Consider the following 25,420-nt stretch of genomic DNA (forward strand, 5'->3'; position numbering starts at 1 on the left):
CCCCCCCCCCCCAATTTATCATACGAAAAGCTTACGTTAACCCCCTGGTGGGGGTACAACAGCGAAGTATATAGGACAGACTCCAAGGCCGTGGATTTATAAGGCTAGATTATCTCCCTGGCCGAAAGATTGATTAGAGGTTCAAGATCTTAAAATCACAGTCCTGAGTCATCCTGATCGACTCTATTCGACAGACAAAACTGGAAATGTGAAATGCCGCAAATCATATTAAGAATATAAAACCTGAAATTCCGCAATCTTTTCTGAAGGAACCCAGATTCTGAATCAGCTAGCAACCGACAATTTCAAATACTTTTTCTCTTTATTTAAAAAATTATCTTCATAAATATGATTCGAAATTTAAACTGCAAAATATTCCATATAAATAATTATCTTTAATTAACACCCAAGTTTTGGCGTTATACTAGACAATTTATAATTTCATTTTGCCGTCAAAACTTACAAATCGAAAGTTTAGCTCCGAAGTACTATCAAAAACAAGAAAATTTCTTTCATCTTAAAATTTTAAAAACATATACGGACAGCCGAAGCGTAAGATTCATTTCCTGGACAGCTCCGACAAAGCCACTGACAGGGCCCGACAGTTACTATCCGAAGGATATCCCATTCTAAAGTTTTCAGCTCTGAAAACTTTAGAATGAGATATCCTTAATCCCGATCCTAATCTGAGTAGCCGGCGCACAAGAGCAGGACGGTCAAAGTCTTGGTAGACTATGTCTGTAAACTAGGACGGGCCCGAAAACTTTATCGTTTCAGATTTGAAATTGGTTAAAAATGTCGGACCCAGTGAATAAATTTCTGAAAGACTGCAAAACATTTTCCGCCTTTCTGGATGATTTGGAGAAAAAGGTAATTGTAACAATTATCTAAATTATCGAATATTGATCAATACGTTATTTCTAAATGGATTTCTTCCTTACATCTGGGATTTGCTTTTCCTGGGGCAATTTTTCAATTTTTGGCAATTGTTATATTTTTCTATTGCAGTTTGCATTTCGCCTTTTAAATTGAAATGAAATTTACATTCTGCTTACTAGGTCTTGGTGAATATTTGCCCCGTGGATCCGCACATGTTTGCGGATCCGGATCAAGTATGCCCAAATCCGGATCCGGATTCGATGCACTACCCCGGAGTATAATTGTGAAACAATGTTTAGACCAGCAAACTGGATCTGGAAGTAAATGTTCTAAGACGAACAGCGGACAAGGGTGACCAACCAAGCAACGCGGCTTTACAGGTTTAATCATAGTGTCTTTCTAAAGAATGCCCCCCCCCCCCATGACCTCGATGTAACTATTTTTATGTTCAATAAANACCACATACAAGGTATACTCGTCCTAATATACCATATACAAGGTATACTCGTCCTAATATACCACAAACAAGGTATACTCGTCCTAATATACCACATACAAGGTATACTCGTCCTAATACACCATATACAAGGTATACTCGTCCTAATATACCATATACAAGGTATACTCGTCCTAATATACCATATACAAGGTAAACTCGTTTTAATATACCACATACAAGGTATACTCGTTTTAATATACCACATACAAGGTATACTCGTTCTAATGCTACTTATGTTTTTCTTGCTACTTCTTGTTTAATCGCGTTCTTATGCCATTTTAAGTTCATTTAACGGTGTAAAGAATGTAAAAACGTAAAAAAGTCGTGCTCGCGCACACATTTGCTCCGATCTATTTGAAATTGCATTTTGCAGAGTTACAATACATATCCGTGAGTTTGCATGCAAAAAATCAGCGTCCTACGACAATGCTAAGTTATTTTTAACCACTATTTAAATTTTCCGGAGAGTAATACAACTTATGCCCTCCCCCCTTCTAACCTTATTAAAAGGTTCCCGTTGTTAATCGGGAATTGCTCACTTGGCATGGTATTAGGTTTACAGTCAATCCTAAAAAACAAAAACATTATTTTGTGGTACTCTGACAAACATCTTCCAAAAATAAAAATTTAAATATTTTTCAATGGATTTCTTACGATTTTAACTTTCTTGGTTCATTTTGACATTCTTTTTTTTCTCGCTTACATTAGTGATTTGATCTACACGAAAAGTTTGATAATATAAAATCTGAGCATTATTGTCAGAAAAGGGACAAATAAGTAGCCTGTGTTCAAGAGTTTTTTTGGGGTTAACACTTAACGGTTTTTTGTGAACCATATTTATTCAAACTAACCATTCTGTCCGAATCCGCAAGGCACTAATAAATCTTGCACATGGTTAGGGTTGTATGGATTTTATTGCTGATTAGTTTGGGAGCATAGCTTTGTCTGGAAACTAAGTTCAGGGTTTTAGCCTTTTTTCTCAATAAAATTCAAACCATGCAGCTTAGAATCTCTAAACAAGCTAGAAACATTCCCGTGGCTCTCCTGAGTTCCCCAATCAAAATTTGAGGCAAATCAGTCCAGGGGTTCCCCAGTTATGATCGGACAAACGAACAAACAGACAGACAAACAGAGATTACAACTTTAAATATATAGATTTAGATGTTGAAGTTGTTATTTTTTTTGGTATCTTTATTGTTATTGTTTTATTAAACAGTAAAACTAAAATATATATACATGCAGTTTAGAAGAATTTTTTTTTAGCCCCACAGTACTCATGGGTCCCCTAATCACTAACATATATATACATATATAAATAAAAAAATAAGTATTTTAGTTTTTATTTTATCCACTTTATGTTTTAGGCTATATTATGCAAATATATACATATATACATGTATATGAGCTAAGAGCTTTATTATATAGATTAACTTGCAGACAATAATCCAGTAATAGCTGTTTATTTTGTAGATGCCATCACAAACTTAGTGTTCTAGCTTCTGACTCCCCTTTGGTGAGCCCAAAATGCAAAGTTCATACTAAGGTAAGGTTTAGTTTTGTATTCGCTTAGGTGAGGATGAAATATGTGTAAAGATTATTGCTTACAGTCTATATATGAGATAATTTCATTAGATTATTATCCATTCTTATTTTACCGTTTAAATTTTTATTGTCACAAATTCTATCGAAACAAATTATTATTTAGGAAAGATTTGTAGCACGTGAAGATCTTGTATCTCAGATTATGGATATGGGTATCTGTAGGAATGGTGCTACAAAGGCACTGTATTGGACAGGAATAGACATCAGACAATTTTTTTTAATTGAATTTTTTATTATTTTTATGAAAAAAATGGTTCAAGCTTTATAGTAATAGGAAATTATTTGATGTTGATCTAGGAAACAAATCGGCTCTTGCAGCCTCCAACTGGATATTTGATCAACCGGAGAGGGACCTTGATACTCCCCTCGAGGATGAGTTGGAAATGATAAGGGCTCAGCAAGCTGAACGAGAAAGGGAGGAAAGGGAACGAGAAGAAATGCTGAGGCAATAAATTTATTAATATTTTCATCACCCTATAGTTGGTTTCTACATAACACAGATTTTTTACGAAGATAAAGTAAATTTATTCTTTCAGGGCCGTAACTGGGAGTTTATGTAGGTGTGGCACACTGAGGGAAACGGAAAGAACNTTATTTTAGCTTGATTTTGCTGATCTTGTATGTGATTACTTAATACTTGAATTTGATGATGCCTATGTACTGCAGCTTTGCATCTATATATATACTTGTCTGTCTGTATGGGTGGGTGTTCGTTTGTTTGTTTGTATCCAATAAGCATCAAAACGGCTGAACCGATCGGGCCCAAAATTTTGTGTGGGACCTCGCATGGCCCCAGGGTAGGTTTATGAATGATAAAAATTAAAAAAAAATTTGCCGCAATCAAAATTCGATTTTCATCAAATTAAAAAAAAATTTTAAAATCCACGAAATTTTTTTTTATGAAATCCATGAACCTTTTTGTTTTGAAATTTGAAAATAGTATAGAAAATTGTCATAATTTTAAATTATCTTCTTTTGTTCTAGCTTGTTCTTTTTTAGTACATTTTCTGACCTAATAATCACTGTGTTATCCTTGAAAAAATTGGTTATGTTTAAAAATCTTTGCTAAAGAGGGGGGGGGGGTAAGCGACCGGTTACCCTCCTCAGTTACGGCCCTTGTATTCTTTCATATATCCTCCAATGGAGAAAGGGTTAATGTGTTTCATGTGTTACATGCTATTAACTGGTTTAGTAAAACTTCATCGAAATCAATTAAAAGATCGACTTAACTTGGAATGTAAAAAAAATGTTGGTGCGTTTGAAAAAAAAGTTTAGTGGTATGCTTTTTCTTCTTCAATTTTACAGTTTGATATTTTGGGGGCGGGAACTCTCCGTGGGTTGGGAAAAAATCGGAGAAAGCATGAGTTTAGAAAAGCTAAAATGATTTGATATATTATTCAATCAAATAATAAAGTTTTACTAAGATGGGTCAAAAGAAAATGGGAAAAATCAGGAAAATAGTTTACAGTAAATTCGCAATTTTTTGAGTTAAAGTGAAATTGTTTCAGTAAGGGTATCAAAAAATAGATTATTACAAGAGAAATGTCTCTAAAGAACGGAGGACATTTTGAATTATGAGTTATCTTTATGGCTGACTGAAAAATTTATTTTGGATCGATTTCATTAAAGTTTTGGGGATTATTAAAAGTATCTCACAATTGGTTAACTCGATCTTAATGAAATTTTAGGCCTTGAAAGAAATTACCTATTAACACATTTTTGGTATTCTGCTCTTTTAATTTAGATGAAAATTCTAAAACATGCTGCAAAGAGAATTTCAAAGGAAAAAAATCGTTTTAAAGGAAACTACACTAATTTCACACTTTTTTGACTCCAATAAACTGTTAACTTATCCGTAGGGCATGTCGCAGAGTACACACCAGTCATGTTCATCACCACCATCATCACCTCCATCTAGACGAGAGCTTAGATCCAGACGATCTTGAGGAACTACAGGACGAGGAAGATGTCGATGATGAGGATGACGACGAGGATGATGACGAAGATGACGAGGATGAAGATGAGGAAGATATGGATTATAAGATGGTGTTCGTTGTCAACCGATCATTGAATTTAACTCCGGGAGTGATGACACTTCTGGTCTCAAAAGCTACAGCAGGACTTTACAGGAAAATAAATGCACAGGTATGAGAAAATTGGACCCCTTATTATATTTTTATCTCACCTCTTTTACCTTTTTCCGTCAATATAGGCACAGAGTGTTGAATTTGGGCCAGAGGCGTTGGCTATGTGGTCTGATCTCGGAGAAAAAACAGTCATATTGTGGGCTGACACTGAACAGCACATAAAGGTATCTTCTTACACAATGCAGGGGAAGGCAGTTCCACGCCGGGATCTGGCCCAGACCTGACACTGAGTTTCAAGTTTGGGTCAACTGATGTGCAAAGATATCATTTTAATGGAATAATTTTTTTATTTAAGTTAAGAATAACTAAACCCCGTCTCCACTCAGCTTACTTAAATCTATAATAGTTTAGGCTATATTTTTTAACAAAATTTTAAATGTTAACCTCTACAAATAAAGAAATTTTTATTTTTTGATTATTTTTGATTTGATTTTTTAACATGTCACATTTTTAACGCAAATTCAAAGTTTGAAGCAAAGAAAATATAAAAAATATAGTTTGTTCTGATATTTAAAAATATAATGAATTTCTAATATCAAATTATTATTTTTCTTAAAATTGAATTGAACTGCAGAAAAAGGCGGGAAATTGTATATTAAAAAGGATGAAACTTGAAATAATCTTAACTTTCTGTATTTAAAAGTATAAAGTGAAAACAGATTTTAGAATAATTTAGAAGATACAAATATTTTCGGTGATTCATGCTATTCTGTAAATTATAAAAGTGTTTTTTGTTCTAAATTCATGAATATTCTCAAATTATGGATTGTTACGTAAGTTGATTTATGTTCTAAAACGCGTCCTAGATTCAAATGAGCAAAAATTAAAAACCTTGAATTGTTTCGAAAATGGTATAGAGTTTTATTAAATGTGAATCACCACTCCGAGTTAATTTAAGAAAAGAAGTAAATAGCGTTATTTTAAGCTCTCGTTGTGCTTAACATATTTTGGAAATAGTTTCTTTTATTGATATTTGCAATTGGGACAAGGAGAGTTACTAAAACGTTGATCAGGTTTGGAACTCAAGCATGGTTTGGAATTTTCTTCCCTTGCAATAGAATCATCAAAGTTCTTTAAATTTGTTCCTATTTTCAGAATAGCTTCTCAATAGCATGCTTAAGGGAAAGAAACCCTAGTGCAAAACAGGAAAAATATCTGTCTTAATAAACTATACAGTGTGAAAAGTTAAAAATCTAGTTTTTTAGTCTTCCGTCATTAATTTTGACTCTTTTTGAGTCTTTTAAGTCAAAAAAAAAATTTCACCTGCGGAGCGATTTTTTGTTCGTAACTATGAATTTTTTGGACCTAAAAAATCTTGCCCCCCTTCTCACTTAAATTCTGTCTCCGCCCCTGCTTCGAGTGAATTTAAGAAAAAAGTAAATAGCGTTATTTTAAGCTGTCGTTGTGCTAAAAATATTTTGGAAATAGTTTCTTTAATTGGTATTTGCACTAAGGACAAGGAGAGTTACTAAAACGTTGATCAGGTTTGGAACTCAAGCATGGTTTGGAATTTTCTTCCCTTGCAATAGAATCATCAAAGTTCTTTAATTCTTGTCTCGAACATCTTGTTCAATGAGTTTTCATCCAGTATTGAAGAAAATCGAACCAGTTTTTAAATCTATCCAGAGTCCAAGCATATTTTGCAGGCCCGTAGCTAGAAATTTTTTAAGTGGGGGCACACCGGTTTGTGTCTAAAATATGTCTTCACAAGAACTTTAATTACTCAATTTTTATTTGTCTAACCTTTACTTAAAAGAAATATGCTTTAAACACCGACGTGCATTGCACAGTTCGAACAATACAAAATAAACAAATCTTGTAGGATCTAGAATTAATGGGCAGAAACCTACAGTTACCTTCCTACATGATGGATGCTAGAGAGGGTATGGGGAAGGCGGTTCTAGGCGTGTTTGGAGAGGAAAGAGTAGTAAACAAGGTCACCGGTAGATTGAAGGTTGTCGTATAAGAAGTTCTGCTCTCGGCAATACATATTTACTATTTAGCAGTCGGCACACTTATGTTAACATTTTTTCAATGTTTTTCAATGTTTTTCAATGTTTTTTAATTATTAGAATGCTTTCATTTACTAATAAGCCATCAATTAAACTTTTTTTTTATTTGTTGATCTTTTTGGTTATATTCTCTGTACAGTCAAATCCATTATAAAGCGGAATAAAGTCGATTTTTTAAAGTCTTTAAATGATGCAATATTGATTGGATTAATTGCCGATTAAGTTGATTTTAAGTCAGCTGTTCACAAACTGGTTTTCAGTCCATTTAAACAATAGTAATTAGTGCACGTACATAATTAAGTTTTTTTGTGTGTAAAAAATGCTTTAAACTTTATAGGAGATCATTTTAGAAAATTGGAAAAGTAATTGAATTAAACAACTTTTTTTTAAAAGGGTCATAGTCAGTCCAATTAAACGTTAGTTCAATCGACCATTGGTACTTTTGTTATGACTCGCTTTAAATTAAAATCATAGTAAGGAAATTTAGTGATTTTGAACTTTTACAATCTGATCTAAAATGTATTAGAGATATATTTCATATCAGTCATTTATAATTAATAAGCTAATCAAAGACTATTTACATTCCGCTTTCTTGATACCTACTGAGAAAGTTGTAATCTGTAAGAGTTTCGTCTGCTATGTTCACATTTTGTTTGTTTATGTGTTGACTGCATACGGTTGTACTCAGTAAAACAAGAAAATTGCAGTATACAAACAGAGTAAACTTGTCAGTCTTTACTGTTCATCTTGCGGAGACATTATAGACATACTTTACAGCCATTTACCCTTTCATAAAATAAACTCTAGCAGCCATAATAATATTATGGCTTTTGAAATTAGGTATTACAATGCTGATTTATAACAAATACGATATCCAATTCGTCACTGAATTCCCATGTTTTTTGGGATACCCTGTCGTTATCTCTACCAAATCATATATTAGATCTTAATCCAAAAATCCACATTCAGAGTACGAGAACTCGTAATAATTAAATACATTTTTTGCAGGCTGTACAGTGAACACTTTAATGCACATGAAATAAACGATATTTTGTAAATATGTATATTGTACATTGTAAATTGCTCATTGTCACTTATGTTCATTGTTTTTTTTTCTATTAAACCATTTTCTTGTATATGTTACTACTTTCAGATTCAAACTAATAAAACCATGAACACTACTAGACCTTGTGGATGTAAAGGTAATCAAAATATTCGAGATAATCTCAAGTTTCTAGTTGTTTATTTTAATTATTCTTTACTCATGTAACATAAACTATGGGGAGAAATTATAAATTAGGTTTTTAGTGAAGTCCTAAAGTTTGTAAAATTATTTTCTCCCATCCCATCATAAAAATCATCTATCAGGTTTATTTTTTTTCCTGACTGACTAGTTAAATATAGTAGTTTCGTAGATTAAGATATACATTTTAGGGCATCGTAGCTGTGCTGTTTGTGAAGCTGACTTTGGTATAGTGGGTGCTAAACCTGTCTGGCTGGATAATAAAGACAGGATGGTAGATTTGATTATTTACAATTGTGAATTTAACACAACGCTGAAAATGAACCATCAGGATTCAAGTCAAAACACTTAATTTTTTTATCGGAATATATTAATATGCAGGCTTCTGAGTTATAATCTAAATTTTCAGAAAATGCCACCTAGGGAATTTTAATTAAATTCATTTATAATAAATTATAGAAATTTAAGTATAAACTCAATCGTAACTGTAGGTTCAAAGATTAATCAAGATTATTCTGTGTTTTTTGCGATATTTTTAGAATCGTTGATGGCAGGGTCCCCAAATTTTGTGATTTTTTTTTAACAGTTAAAGACATGTTTCAACAAAAAAATAAAAGCCTTAAGCGAACTGTATAGTTGCCCAATTACTGCCTAAAAAAGACTTTTTGAAGTAAAATCAGTAAAAATTACATCAAAAAAACTTTTTCGGGTCGCATTTTTACAGTCGAGCAATGGACTTAGGGGTTTGATTTTTTGCTACAATAAGTTTCATGACTGTTAAAGAAAAATAAAAAAATTTGGAGACCATGCCATTTACTGTTAAAAAAATATCGTCAAAAAACCCAGAAGAAGCAGATTAAAGTCTTGAAATGAAATTTTTGTTTAATTTAAGACCTGTGAACATGATTTCTACAATTTAGTAAAAATTAATTTGCTCAAAATTCCCTAGGTGGCATTTTCTGAAAATTGAGAATATAACTCAGTAGCCTGCATACTAACACAATCCAAAGAAAAAGTTTAGGTGTTCCGACTTGAAACCTGATGGTCCATTTTCAGCTGTGTGTTAAGGCTATTATTCTATGTAAGATACGAAAAAAAAACAATAAACGTTTTCTAATTGAAGCTACGAATGGTTAGAAAGGATCTTTACTTTTCTGATAAATTTTTCTAGATTAAATAGTGGAACTTTAAAATGACAAGGTAGGAAACCCCCGGCCCCCATGAGCCTCCACTATATGGACCAAGCCTCCCAGATATGCTTTACAGTACGAGCCTCAGCTATGCATAAACAAGTCTTTATAAGAAATAAACTAAAACTTAAATTATTTCATACACAGAATGGAAGATATTTCTGGAGTAAATTTTGTTTGTTGAATTGAGGGAAGTGCCTCAGTAAAGTTTCTGTTTTTGATAGAAGACGTTTAAATAGAAATAGGTAAATTGTTCCAAAAAGCCATCAAACAGGAAACGGAAGATATTTTTTATTTTGGGGAGGGGGTATGTGGAAGAAATTAATAGTGTTTAAGACTAAGTTTTAAATCACATCACCATATTATGCAGAATTTATTATTATGACTTGGGAGGAGACAATTTAAAGATTGAAACACTTGGTTTGAGTGGTCTCCAGGTTATCCCAGAATTCATATCAAAGGAGGAGGAGATCGCATTAGTGAAAGACATGGATGCACTGCCCTGGGATAAATCTCAGTCCGGGAGAAGGAAGCAGAACTATGGTCCTAAAACTAACTTTAAAAAGAAAAAAGTTAAAATTGGAGAGTTCAAAGGATTTCCACAAACCACAAAGTATATTCAGGAATACCATAACTTTCTACTTTAAATTTCAAAATATTTTAGAGCACAGTGGACAGTAACTGTACGGAGACGAATTGAAATTATGATTATGCTTTAAATATAGCTAGGTTAAGGATAAGTTTTTTGTACTCTTTACTTATCCCCCAGCGTGCAGGAGTATAGTTTCTCAAATTTGCTTTTGGAAGTTTCATAAAACTGAAGATTGTCATGTTTTGGTTTTTAGCCCAAATCTCAACTTAATATCTATTGTAAACAGCGTTTTATTGCGTATACTGTATCATTATTCCTCCAGAATAAAGGAAATATTAAAAACCAATATTTTTGACCCAAATAGCTTCTCAAAACTTGGCATGTTTAAAAACGGGCAAAATATTTTTTTTAGGTTAAACTTTTTAACTTTGGAAATTCATACCTACGGTTATAATTATTTATTGAATCTAATAACTAAGAAAATTCATTTTAGATTAAATAAACTTTTTTTATCTTTAAAAAATCATATTTGCTTTAAAGAATATATGACTGCAAAATGTGAAGAAAAAAAATTTAATGAATGTATTTAAACAATATTTTTGGTATACAGGACCGTTTCTCAACTGTTGATTTGCTAGCTGGTTACCGTACTGTTGAACAATGTTCCATTGAATATACTCCAGAGACTGGTTCTTCAATAGATCCCCATATTGATGATTGTTGGATATGGGGCGAAAGGAAGGACTTGAAGCTAGTCAAAAGTCAACTGGAATAACAGCAAAATAGGCAAAAAGAACTGTCTTTAGTCGAATCAAAGATCGGCTCTAAGTCATGAGACTTTTTCTAAGAAATGGACAATGTGGAGTGGAGTTTTTATGTTTTAAAGTTTTTAGTTTTCTTTCGATTTCCCTATCTTAAATATCATTTGGAAAACTATGAATCTCATGAATTATCATTAAAATTCTCATGTCAAATGTAAAAATGTTGACAATGCTATTGCTAGTTGATGTATAAGTTTTTGATCCTTCTTTAAACAGGATTGTTCAGCTCAACCTATTATCCAGTACATATCTTGCACTTAAACCTTACACAGGGAATCATGACAGATACAATTTAAAGGTAATCGTCTTAAACCAAGGATGTTTACTTTTGTAGTTTATGTACTTTGTAGTTAATAGACTATTTTCTACTAGAATTAAAAAAGCGCTCATGACAGAAATCTTGCAGGATGTTGAAAGCTATCCTGCGACTATACATAATGGGTCTGTTGTACATAACCCAGTTGTTGGCAAGCTCTTCGATAAACCATACACTTTCAGGGATAAATATAAATACAAGAATATAATTATTAAACATGTTTTTAAATTCTATTCAAGTTAATTAATATTCAAGAAAGTAAGAGATAATGTGGTTCCTTAAAAATTTTTGACTGTTAACAAATTTGGACCCATTTGGTTTGACGTTGAACGTGATGAGAAAAATTACAACAGGATTGGTTTTCTAATTCTTCTGTTAGTCTGAACCTATTAATTTCAACCTTAAAATGTTTTCTCGAGTTCAGAGTAATAATTATATATTTACCTCAGTCGTAATTACAATCAGCAAGAAAAGACTGGAGCCCATACATACATAGAAAACAATGAGAAGAAAGACCCTGAAAATAAAGTGAAAAACACAGACCAGTCGGAGTTCATGGTCAAGATCCCTCTTCCACCAAGATCATTGCTGATTATGTATGGAAATTCCAGGTTGTTTATTGTTCAAACATGAAGTTTGCCAAGAATATTGCAGGTGTACATATTTTTAAGACTTATTCCTTACCCCGGGAGAAGGGGAAATGATTATAAAAAATCATTTACAAATTTAACATTAAAAGGAAAGTTCTTTCAATCCTTTTTCATACTCTTTGACCAAAATCTATTTATTTTTCCTAAAATCATTTCTCAAATTCAGTGAATAAAACTTAAAAAAATACAGAACTTTTAGAAGGAAACTATTTTTTAAGAAAATATACACCCCTGGAATCATGGCCTAATCCGTAACCATATTGAGGCTGATTTCTGGGTTACCCAAAATAGTTAGGGGGGGGGGGGTCTCAGGGCCCCCTTCCTTATTTCCTTATTCAAATCTATAACAATTGATACACTTTTGGAAAGCCCTTGGGCTCTAATTCAATAATCTGCTAAAAAAATTTGCAAATTTGCTAAAGGGGATGGTGGAGATGTCACATTTGATGTAGAGGGGGGCCTGCCTTCAGTTTTGGTTTAAAGTTTACAATTTTTGGCTGCACGCCTAATTAATGATTATAATTTCTAAAATAAAATAAAATTGAGTTTTAAATACTAATTGCAATTTCAAGTAATGAAGCAAAAAATGTGCAAAAACAAAAAGAGCGCGAGATACGATAAATTATACATTTTTGAAAAGCCCTTACAATGACGAATTCAAACATGCATAAATATTTGCCAAGTTTTCAAAGACTAAACTTTTATTCAAGGAAAACTGAAATTTCTTCGCAAAAATTGTTTAATCTGCTTTGTTTTGTTTAAGGCTTTCCAAAGAGCTATAAAAAGACAACATTCCAATGACTGGAAGTAGGTCTAAATATAGATATAGTCGGTAAAATAATGCATTCAGGCAGTATACCTGAGGATCTAGGCAGTAGATAAAAAGCCATAAGCGCAGTAACAAAAGTCATAATACTTTTGTCATAAACATGTTTTTCATAATGCGTTTGTCATAATTACAAAAGTCAAAAATTACATTTTTTATAAATTTCATAAGTCATTTATTACAAAAGTCATAACTTTCATTTATCATAAATACGATTTTCATAGCATACTAATCATACATAATTATATTTTCATATTATTTCTATTATATTTTCAAATATGTTTTCATTATATTTGTAATACAAGATTGCATGGCTATTTGTCCAACTTGCAAGTTCACTGGCTAGAGATAATCATCCTGGAGTACAAGATAATAATTGCTGACAACTGTAAGCGTGTTATGTTTCTCTTTGCGAATCTCATCTCTCCCACTGTTTGTGAATTGATCCTGTCCAGCAACTGTATCAAGAAGATTTTGTCGTGTAAGAGCTTTCTCCTCAACAAACCTTTCACATATTCTCCAAACATTTGCCTTTGTGCCAAGCTGGTTGTTCCAAACTCAATTAAAATTCTCAAGTGCATTGTTGGTAGAAATATCACCGTTCAGAATCTCATCATACTATGATAAAAGATACTATGAACAACATTGGACAGAAAATTAAGTAAGATGGGACACATTTCTATCATTCCCATGATCATGTTCAGGGAGAGAGTCACATACCAGATTTCCAGTCGATTTTCAGGTAAGAATCCTGTTGTTCCATGCAATTTCTGAGAAAAGATAGTTTAGCAGATTTGATTAAAAAATTGCGTATTTTCCACATTCTTAAACATACTAAAATGGGATAAATTATGAGAAATGTATGATTTGTATACTATAAAAACGTATTTATTACAAATTGAATTTATGACTTGTGTTATCTATGACTTTTGTAAATAATAAAAATCGTATTATGACAAATGTATTTATGAAAAACATATTTATGACAAACATATTATGACTTTTGTTACTGCGTCAAAGCCCCGTTTTGAGCCTAAAGTGAGGAGCATGTGTTAGTTAGGAAATTCAATAGATTTGAACAGCCTGAGACCAATACTTTTTGAGTTATCTCCAAAAAACGTCAGGAGACGGTCCCAGCCCCCCCCCCTCAGCCGTAATAGAGTTAAAATTAATAATGAATCATGGTTTTCAAATTGTAAGGCAGTCAAATTTTTAAGTATTACTATTATTTGTATCTAGATATGAGTGGGAGCATGCAGTACTTCGACAGGATATATCGGATAGAAGACTAATAATTGCTTATCGTGAGTTGACTCCTCCTTACCTGCCTTCAGGAAAACAACAAGGAATTCAGACAAACTTTTCAACATTCGGTTTTGAGTTATTAAAAAGATGTAAATCGTAATTTTCTGGGTGTACGGAGTAAAACCAAGGTTGTTAAGTACTTTCCCAAAGCCACTTCTGATTCCATGTAACATCTTCCAAAATAAAATTTTCCTCATAAAGGGAATAAAGTATGTATGTATTATATAAAATGAAGAATTTTACAAACTTTTTGTCAGACGGGCCAAGGGCCAAGATTGCGCTCGGAATCTAGACAGACTAGGTCTTGGGCCCTACCCAGATGCGGCTCAAAAGGGGGAAGGGGTGAAGTCCCCCTCGGGAAACATTAAGGGGGGGAGGGCACAACCATAATGGTGGGAAAACTTTTAGACTCAATAATATTTATTGAACATATAATTTTTTTTTAAATGTAAAGTTTTGCAGTTTTTCCCACGACTGACCAGTGACCACTGACCATGTCAGGATTGTTAAGTAAAAACTAACAAAATACCTTTATAAAATTTCAGGGGTTGGGAATCTGTTGGATCCGCAACAAGTTGGCTTTTTACTCGATTTGAACTGTTGAAAAAAGAGATATTTTCCATCTTGTTTTTTTTTCTACTCTATGTTTTTTCTGTTTTTGCGTATAAATATGTGTAAAAAATTTAGGAAAATTATTTAAAATTTTTTTTGTTAAAATTATTCGTTAATTTTTAAAAAACGTTTATGACCTGGATCCGGATCCGGATCAATTTTTTCAGTGCGGATCCAGGATTTGGATTTGCATCAAAATAAATAATGAGATCGAACGCACTGATTTGCAAGGGCAATTGGCCTTTGGGAAAGTTTCAAACATCAAAAAGAGTAAATGGGACGGGGCAGCGGGTAGCCATTTTGTTCTATATTTATTGTCTTATTAGACACCTTGGAACAGTTCTACAACACCAATCGGCACTAGCGTAACAGCATAGAAATACTTTATATACTTTAATAGAGTAAATTGCATTTCCATAGTAATACATATAATGTGCGTAATATCTGCCTTGGATAATCTTCCAATAACCACCTCATAAAGATAATATATTCGCTTAAAATGTACAATGAAAGACTAATGAACAAGTACAAAGATTAGTGTGTGTAAATAATATTTTGAAAATTTACAAAAAATATGAATATGGCATCTTCATTATACGAGTGCCGTTTTCTGTTGTATAGTATTTCTGTTCCAGGGAGCAAAATTTAGCCATTTTCACGAGATAAATTAAACACTTAGCTTTTTTCGTAATGAGTTTTAATTTTGAGCTGAATATTGTGCAGATGAGGGTGTTGAAATTCTAGAACAGGCAAATAAATTTTGGTGAGACCGTTTTCCCATCTACAGTGCTCATATAAATATGCATCAAATGAATGAAAAACTTACCAAATGTGATTTTTTATTATGAATTATAATTTTTTCTTATATTCCTATGATTTATTAAATAAATAAAAATATGACGTCGCCTCTTCTCAACAGAATAGGCCAAGCCCAAATGAACAAAAAACTTTCATAAATCACAGTACCTCAAGTTCTTGTTTAACATTATTCAATTAAAGTTGATGATAATAATTGTAATTGAATTTGAATAATAACGGAATTAATTTATTACAAGTACCTGTGACCTACCTGTATCTTTAAAATTTTTACAGTCATAATCAGAAAGAACCAGAATTAATTTACAGTTTATCTGGCGACTTAAAATATATATATCTGGCAATTTTAAATGCTTAAAAAGGGCAGACCACATTTTGGAAACGGTAAAACTATGATTATTTTGTGATTATCGTTCATCAATCATATTTGTAAAACTATACTGTAAAGTAGACTGATTATCTGTAAATTAATTCCGAATCTTTCTGATCAGGACTGTATGATCCTAAAAAACTGAATTTATTTTACTGCTCCGCAGAAGCAAACACAATTTCGCAAATTTGTGCGCAGAATTATGCATTTTTGTGCGAAAAGGAATTTTGAGGATGCAATCGCTAACGATGTAAATTGCGCGAAATTTCAAAGCAAATATTAGTGCTATTAAATGTCTGATGAAGTGAACTCTATATCTATATCTATATCTATATATTTATCTTCCTGTCTGTCCACGACTCCACTCCTTCATTCAGTAATGAGATTTAAAGGGGGGCTAGATTTGCTAGAAAATCCACAAAATCAAAAATTAAAATGCCTATATCTTTGCAATCTGATGGTGTATAATAATCGTAACCAATAATAAGCACGTTATCATCAAATTATAAAATTACATACGGTTTTTTAAATCTAGATCCCGGCATTTCTACAAGTCTGATCTGATTTTATTTTATTAAACATTAAAATGTAAAAATCGTCGTTTGTAAAATTAATACCGACAGAATTGTTAGCCTTTTTTGCTTCAGACTCTTTTGTATGCTGCAATTAATATCTTGTTTTAAATTAATTTTCCTATTTCAAGTAGGGAGGCTTTTTTCTTCTATATATAAATTTAGCTTGTCTTGGTGTCTGTCTGTTTGTTTGTATCCAATAAACGTCAAAACGGCTGAACCGATCGAGCCCAAATTTGGTGTGGGACCTCACGTGACCCCAGGGAAGGTTTATGAATAATCAAATTTGAAAAATTTGTGTTTAAAAGTTTTTATTTTTTGTAAAAATTTGAAAATGCGCGAAAAAATATTATGAAATTGGCAAACTTTTTATTATTTTTTTTTTACTGTACAAAGAGAAGATGCTCACAGATAAAAAGTTGAAATAGAAGATGGGTGCGAAGCGCCCTAAAAGCCTAGTATCGTATATTTTAATTGTGAACATTGTCTCATTGTAAAACAAAAAGTAATAAGGGTTTCAATTTTGACAATATTATTAAAAAATTTGGATGATTTTTGTAAATCAATGCAGAACACATACTCGCTGTCCCAAAAAGCAAAACAATTAGCAAGGGGATTCTAGGATTAGTTATGAAATTGAAATTAATGAGTTAATTCTACTTCCTCATCCTCAATTTTAATATTTTGTTATCTTGAGTATTTCCAAAATATTGGTTTTTACTGTTTGATTACGTCAAATTAAAAAATATGTTTTTTACTAAATAAAAACATCAAATTAATTATTAACGAAGCTTTTGCTGAAATGAACTCGGGAATGCATGACAGGCTATCAGAGAATTGGTTTAGAGAAAATCAAATAATTTTCAAGAAAACTTTTCTATAAAATGATGTTCCAGGGCCCAAAAGGATATATATAGCACACATGTGTGAAGTACACCCGCTGTATAGAAGCAGTACAACAAAATGGCTGTTTTACACTTTTTTCGAGTAAATTCCACTCTATTTATAATCTATTCTCTTTGAACAAGAGTCGCAGAGGCTTGGAGTTTAGCGTACGAGGCACAGAGATTATTTTAATTTGCTAGGAGGTCATTCTGTGAATCGGAAGGCACTGGAGGTCAGTTCGCGGGGCTCATGGTTGCTCTGCACCCCCCTCCAAAGATTCGTCGGGAAGGGCCGTGACCAACATCCGAAAATTGGATAGTTATCCTATTGCTAAATTACGTCTTTCATTAGTAAACTAGAAATTCAAGGCGCTTCGCGCCCATCTTCTATTTAAATTGTGAACATGTTCTTTTTGTTTACATTTTAAAACAAAGGAAAAAAAATTTTGCGGATTTAAAAAAACGGATTTTCAACAATTTAAATTTTTTTTACAAAATAAAAAAACCTTTAAAACACATTTTTTAATTTTTATCATTCATAAACCTTCCCTGTGGTCACGTGATGTCCCATAAAAAGTTGGGCCCGATCGGTTCAGCCGTTTTGACGTTTATTGGATACAAACAAACAGACAAGCTAAATTTATATATAAATAACTCCATTAATGAAAAAGTTAAATCAAGCCGCCTGCAAGTTTTGGATTTTTCTACATAATCATATGCTTAAAAGTCTGTGTACTATCTATGTGGAATTCTTACATCAGTTCCGAAATAATTCATTAAATTACTACACTATCTAAAAATTAATATATTGATTGACAGAGGAAGATTGTTTTTTTTTTTGGCTATTTTTTCTTTTCTGCAGTGTCAGAATTTAACGAATTTAAGCCGCGGCGTCTCAACTCTCCCAAAAACCGGTTTCAATTGAGCGCCGGCTTAAATCTTGAAAAATTGAATACAATTTTAAGTGAAACCAACCACATTTGAGCCACGACTCAAATTTTTGAAATTCGGTTTCAGATTAATTTTTGGAATTAAGTTTGGCAATATTATTTCTCATAATGTTTCTCATAATATTATTTCTTCCAGTAAGTATAATGTTTCTCATAATTTCCTTTGTTTTTGACCGGGCAAAAGAGATGCAAAACATGTTAAACCTTGAAAAGGATATTACTGAAATGCCCTCAAGGAAATTTTAGCGAAAAAAATAAAAGATTATTAGAACAAATCATGAACTCGTTATGTATGGATTGGCATAACCGTTACTTTTATCCAATATGTCTGTTAAGAGAAACTGACTTAAATTTTAATATGTTAAAATCACAAAAGCAATAGACATCCCAATTTTCTCTCTGTTTGAGCACCATGCCACTACTTCCTGGGTTAAAAGCAGTTATTCATTTAAAGCAAACTTGTTCTCTGTAGAATAAACTTGGGTTTATAAACACAAATATTATCATTCAATTCATAACATTATGATTTATTGTATCTCCTTTGTATTTTTCATGAATTTTAATATAAAAAGTTTAATTTTTCTATGTCAATGAATTTTATTTTGCTACATTTACCAAACCCAGTCAAAAATAGTTTACAAGCAGACGTTAGAAAATTTGAAGAAAAAGCAGATTTTTTCCACTAGCATAAAATATATTTTTAAATGTGAAGGGTGTACGTTTAAAACATTGTCGTCCCTAATTTGACGGTAATCTACGAACATTAAGCTGAACATCATAGACATCACGTAAGGTAGAAGTTTGCATTGACCGTAGATGGACCCTTTATTGAAAAATGGGGCTAGCTTCGTTCGGAAGTTTCTTATACTTTCCAGCGTATTATCAAAGGAATCTTTAATAAGTTTATATTCAACAAAAGAAGTATGAAGTCATGGCACCATGGTCTAAGCTTTTGGAAGGGAGTGGAAGGAAGCTTTTAAAAGATATTTCTGGCCTAATCCAAGGACAGGTCAAAACAAATTGAGAAGATTAAACAGTATAGAAGGTTGAAGAGTCAATGTAATGTCTACTGTCCAGCTAGCTGTCAGCTGGAATTTGCGACACCGGGTCGCACTCGCAGATGATCCAAAATATTTACTAAATAATTTTCAAATCCTATTTTTTTAGCATGGACTAGTTTTATTGTTACCAATCTTAGGTAAATATGAATTCATGAACTATTATTGCCAATATTGAGAGTTCTAGAATTCAAAATGTGGGCGGAAACATTTTTTAATGTAACCCCTTTACATTTCCGTTTCAAATGCTTAACGGAACAGGGAAAAATGCCGCACCTTACCAAATTTTAAACAAAAAATGTAAAAACGGGATACCTTCTCTGTAAAACAATTGATGAGGTGGCAATAAAAACTTTTACAATTGAAGTATATAAACTGCAATTAAAATGTTTAGAGTCTATACGATGACCAGATTTTTTAAACATAAAAATAGTTTTTATTGAAGAACAATAATGAAATTGCGACTTTAAAGCAACAGAACTAAAATTTAAATTGTTACTAGTGCACCAAGCGCACTTAAATCCCATTATTTATATTCTAAGGCCATGCGCAGCTTCTTCTAGTGATAATTTTAACTTTCCATGGCAAAGGCCATTTTTTTTAATTCGAGGGCTACATTTTTCTCGGAAGAATAAACTAACAGACAGACAAGCCAAACATATTAAGATTTTTAGATACTTAATGGACGAGAGATTTTTAAAACAAATCTCACATACATACATCTGAGCTTAATTATAATTTAATTTATTGAAGGAAAATTTGAAATAAACAATTAAGGACCAGATTTAATTAATTTTGAGAAGTAGTTAAACCACATACCACAAGTTCAAACAGTTCTCTTTTGCAATGGTTCAAGCTGAATAGAAGTGGTTCAATTTAATGTGCATGGTTCAACTAATTCTTGTAGTTATTCAATCTGGTGCCTGCACTGTTTACTTAATTTGTAAGTTGAACAGAAGTAATATTCTTTAATGATTTGATTATTTATTGGAAAACCCTAGGCTTCCTAAATAATACATTAAATAATACAGGGAAAATAATTGGTTTCCAATATGTAAAGTATTTGTTTGTAATAAAGGCGATTATCAGTAAAAATTAAAAAAAATTTTTTTTGTAGCTAAGGTGACATAAATTTCATTAGTTAATTTTTTATGATTTGAATAAACATTTGTTCTCAGATTTGAACGCATAAATTGTAAATTAATTTGTACGTTCATTTTATGTAAATATTTTTAGTTACATCCCATATTCCAAGTAAACAAGCCATATAACTAGTATTTCCAACTTACAACGCAGTATTATTAATGGACCATCAGAAAGATATTTGAAAGTATTTTTCGATTATTAAAAATGTATTTCTGCTTTAAAGAACCATAAACAATAACTTTTTTCCAAATCAGTAACTAGTCGATTTATTTTAATATTGCATAGCTCTCCACACCCGATATAAGATGTTTGTTAAAACTATTTTTGAATTTTCAGTACGGAAGACATGCAACTATTATTTTAAGAATAAATACGAAGACAGTCTTTTTTGTTGGTAACCCAAACATACTGTTTCAATTTAAAGTTGGTCAAAGTCAAAGAAATGTTAAGGGCTGAACTGACATAGATAAGTCTACAAAGTATAGGAAAAAAATGTATTTACAGCATAAAAAAACAGATTAAGTTTGATACTACTGGTTAGAATAAAGCCAGAGCTTTCTGCTGACAGACTCTACACCTTTCTTCTGCCTCATATGACAGATTAACCCTTCTTTTTTGGTTCTTCATGACGATTAACTTAATGTTTGACTTTAGCCTGGCAAATCTTATTCCTGCTGTCTCGTGGATCAAGTCTATTGGCCTGAGTTTAAATAGAACTTGGGGTCAATGGTTGCTTGGATTTTTCACGATTTTGAATCATGCGTTTGAAATTGTTTTCTAGGATGGCATCTTTTAGAAATATCTGAATACACAAGGGGGTTTATTATCCATTCTACTTTCCGTCCAACCTATAGCTATATATAAAGAGCTAAAAAGCTGCCATGCTTATAGGCCAGACTATTTGCAATCTGAGCTTAGCTCCAGGTCCCCGGTCCTTATGAGGACTGGAGGGGTTACATCAATAGAACTATTCAATCTGAGCTTAGCTTCTATCATCATTAATGATAATGATTGATGACAGAATCTACATCATTACTGATCTCTACACCCACTGAGGGTTTCCAGATTATGATTTATTTAAATGATCCTAGAAGATCATTCTTCTGGTCTTGTTAACTCTTTTTTCTGCAGTGGTTTTAACTTGAGAGTTATTTCCTCAGTTAGAAGAAAATACACTATCATTGTTTCATTGTCTCCAGATCCTGATTGTGCCATTTCAGGATCATAGTGAGTTCATACAGTTCCTCTGTCCTTGCTCTTGCTCCTCTGTCTGCCGCTGGACCTCCGCCTCTGATCTCCAGGTTGACAAGCCTAGCTACACTATCTCCCTTTCTGACATTATTATAGCTGAAGAACGTAATGCTCTGCCCTGGGATTAGAACTTGGATATCGTTAGATTAGTTCAATGATTGAATCAAATACTACTGAATACAAAAAATCATTGTTATTTTTATTATTTAAATTGCAATGAATGATGCTGCTTTCCTGAGTTTTGTTGTACTCCTTGATAAATATGGTTATTCTCAAGGGCAACATGGTTTGGGCTTACGTATAAGACGCACACAGTGAGGAACAGGTCAACAAAGGTATACTCAGGATCCAGGGCTTCCTTACCGACTTCCATGCTGAGGAGTTGTTGCTTTGTACTGGTGGATCAACAGTTGAAGAGAATGGCTACTTGTTCAAAGTTTGACATAATGAACATACAGTCAAAGATTTCCACAAAAACGAACACCAGTGCTTCAGGGATTTCTGCAAGAAGTCTATCATTGTTGTTTGTGAATTCTGTTTGGAGACGAGCTTCTATTTTTTGTTAGGAATCTTCGACCAGGGTAATTCAAGAAAATGAGAACTCTTGGTAAAGAAGGAATTGGCATGATCCACCTTCGCCCTTATAATGCTGATTTCACTTGGTTGGGCAGGGTTCATAAGAGATTCTGCCTTTAACTAGGCAATGAGCAATTTGCGTAATCCATTCAACACCCTCACTTCCTCCATGTTCAGGGCCTATTTGAGCTTTATCGTTTCCAACAATAATACTTCTGGTGTAGGTTTGGTTTGATCCTACGTCCATTTCTTGAGCCAGGGACCAAACCACAGGGGGGGGGGTAGTCAGAGCCTGTTTTTAAAAAAAATACAATTATTCACTCTCTGTATTTTAAGCTGATCCTACATCCATTTCTTGAGCCAGGGACCAAACCACGGGGGGGGGGGGGAACCCAGAGCCTGCTTTGTAAAAAAAATGCGATTATTCGCTGTCTGTATTTTAAGACGTTTATGGTATCATGATTGTAATAATGATCAGTAATACTTCATTCATACTCCATCTCCATGCAGGTCCAAATGCGTCCTCACACAGCACTCTAATTCTTTCTGACTTTCCTGAGTTTTGGGGAGTTGGCATTCTATGTTGCCCGAACATGCCCTTTAAAATTCCAAAACAGAGAGAGGGGGATTGAATTTTGTAGATCCAGAAATTAGTATTTATTTAGGGTTAGATTAGGTTAAGAAACTTTCTGGGCCAAGCGCTGTGGCTAGAACAGGCTAGGGGGACGAGCGCTGCGGCCACATGTCTTACATTTAAGACCCCACCAGCTGCCAGCTCTACACAGGCATCCCACAGATATTATTTTTCTGGATCTACAAAATTCAATCCCCCTTTCTTTGTTTAGGAATTTTAAAGGGCATGGGCGCGCATCATAGAATGGCAAATGCCTGAGATTGGTTGTACTCCTTGATAAATATTGTTAGTCTCAAGGGCAACATTGTTTGGGCTTACATAAGACGAACACCGTGCGTAACAGGTCAACGAAGGTATACTCAGGATCCAGGGCTTCCTTACCAACTTCCATGCTAAGGAGTTGTTGCTTTGTGCTGGTGGAACAACAGTTGAAGAGAATGGCTACTCGTCCAAAGTTTGACATAATGAACAGAGTTACATCAATGGAAGTATCCTTTTTCGAGCTAATGAGCTCATAATGGTTAGAATGCAGTACACATCTTTCATATTCATACTTGACTATTGTTAATACTGTGATCAGTTTATACATAGTAAAGATTCATGGTACACAAATCTATTATTTTGTCAAGGTCAAAACTGAAACTGAAAAAAATGTTTAAAAACGGGTAAGCAAAATGCTTAACCCCTTAACAAATCTTCATTTTTTTAATCTTTAAGTGAATGAAGTGATTTATAGAAAATGTTAGTGCAAGGTAGGTGCAGGTGAAGGTGCAAAACATTTTTTTGGAAAATTTGTAACTCTTAACCTAACTGCATGATAACAAAAAGAAAATAATAGATTAAATTTTAATATCCATAGAAAGTAATCTATGAATACATTATTTTGAGAAGAAGAAAAGCATAAATTACTCATAACTTTTTTCCTTACTTGAATTAATTAACTAGTGCCATTAAGTACAACTTGCAGTATTATAATTTTGTTTTTGTTTTATTTACATGATAAACTTAAGTTTTATCATTTAACAACTTGCAGGTAACCTCCAAAAAAATTCTCTGAAAAAAAAGTTTTAGGAAATTTGCATTACATTGTTTATACTTCACACACGCATTTGTGTTTTCAAAGTGATACACCAGCAACACTCCAGAGGATAAAATACAACAGAAATGGTGCTGCTTGCAGCCATATACAAGACCTCAACATTATATGTCTACTTCATATCCATTATGCATATTTTTCCTTTTTCTTTTGTAAAACTATATATTCAAAAATTTATTTAAACAAATTTAAACTACACCATTTATCTTTGTGTGTGACTAAATCTTTATAATATTGTTGACATATGCTCAGGACTTGATTAGCCCTTGCTAGAGTTAAACAAAGGTGACTGGTCTCTCTCTTCTTGGTGAATCAATGATAGTTGCAAAAAATATTTATTTCAAACCTGAAAACATAAATGATGTAATTATAAAGTTTAACATGTTATTGAAATGCTGGTATATATTTTAAAAAATGACAGGAGAGTGAACTTAAGAAAATACAAATAATGAATGGCACAGTTTTAAAGTTGTTGGGTGAGCGGGGTATATATTTATAAACTAATAAATTATTAAACTATTGTAATGTTATTCAGAATATTGTTTTGCTTCAAAAGTATATTAGGTTTTTTGTTCCATTCTAATTACTTTCCTAGACTGTACCTCATCAACAGGTTTTGTACACAAATATATTCAAGGGGCAAAGAAACTTTTAAATAAATGTTTTATCAATATTACATGTATGTTTTATATCGAAAAGAGATTGCGACGACCAGTGCAAACAAACACTTTGGCCATACAATTTTTTTTAATTTGATAATGTTGATTATTTCCATATCCAAAATCAAAAAAAAAGTTTCTTTCAAAAATAAATTGAAGAAAATAGAAAATATTATAATTGTTAAATCAAGCATTTAGTGTTATAAAAAATTCTAACGTTGAGATTTTGGCCCATAATAAAAAACTGAAAATTTTTATTTTAAACCCTTGGCATACTATTTGTATTTAAAACCCGAATTTACTTTAAAGTACAACTAAATTCTAGGTAATTAAACCCGAGAAGACTGAAATTGTGGAAATAAAGCTTGTTAGAGATGACTTCAAGGATGTACATGGATTGGAAGATTTAAGCCTCAATAACTTTCCTGAAAAAATTCTGCGCCAATGGATTTTTTGGAATGTATTAATTTTACAATAAAAATAAGAAAAAATTCTCAGGGTAAAAAGACAACAGCACGTCCATTTTAATGTCTCGTTTTTCCCTATAACTGTACATGTCTGATGTTTATACTACCCGTTCTGACCTACTGTCAGATATTTGTAGGCCTGACATGTGTTCTAGTCTAGTGTCTAAAATCCATATGAAAATGAATGTTTATAGAATGAAGAACCAAAAAATGCAGTCTTTAAGCTCTAGCAATTATAGCTCTGGGT

The 25,420-nt window shown here is 32.6% G+C and overlaps 2 protein-coding genes across 3 annotated transcripts; both read left to right on the forward strand.

Annotated features, from left to right (window-relative positions):
* Positions 1–2,826: 2,826 nt before the first annotated feature.
* LOC111713887 (uncharacterized) lies at positions 2,827–7,260 on the forward strand. Its single transcript, XM_023488868.1, has 6 exons — positions 2,827–2,921; positions 3,084–3,174; positions 3,278–3,425; positions 4,840–5,125; positions 5,193–5,291; positions 6,950–7,260. The coding sequence occupies exons 2-6, from the start codon at positions 3,123–3,125 to the stop codon at positions 7,091–7,093; spliced, it is 729 nt and encodes a 242-aa protein (XP_023344636.1). The 5' UTR covers positions 2,827–2,921; positions 3,084–3,122; the 3' UTR covers positions 7,094–7,260.
* A 711-nt stretch (positions 7,261–7,971) lies between these two features.
* Positions 7,972–15,594, forward strand: LOC111713884 (alpha-ketoglutarate-dependent dioxygenase alkB homolog 4). 2 transcript variants are annotated; one of them, XM_023488867.1, is made up of 9 exons: positions 7,972–8,341; positions 8,574–8,652; positions 9,943–10,195; positions 10,775–10,902; positions 11,202–11,283; positions 11,392–11,483; positions 11,751–11,912; positions 14,017–14,111; positions 15,418–15,594. In XM_023488867.1, the coding sequence occupies exons 1-9, from the start codon at positions 8,236–8,238 to the stop codon at positions 15,459–15,461; spliced, it is 1,041 nt and encodes a 346-aa protein (XP_023344635.1). In that variant the 5' UTR covers positions 7,972–8,235; the 3' UTR covers positions 15,462–15,594. The 2 variants fall into 2 exon arrangements, with proteins under 2 accessions (XP_023344635.1, XP_023344634.1); XM_023488866.1 differs by having other exon boundaries at positions 8,150–8,341; positions 14,017–14,123.
* Positions 15,595–25,420: the final 9,826 nt, after the last annotated feature.

This window comes from Eurytemora carolleeae, unplaced genomic scaffold, assembly GCF_000591075.1.
Source record: "Eurytemora carolleeae unplaced genomic scaffold, Eaff_2.0 scaffold3, whole genome shotgun sequence".
NCBI classification, from domain to species: Eukaryota; Metazoa; Arthropoda; class Copepoda; order Calanoida; family Temoridae; genus Eurytemora; species Eurytemora carolleeae.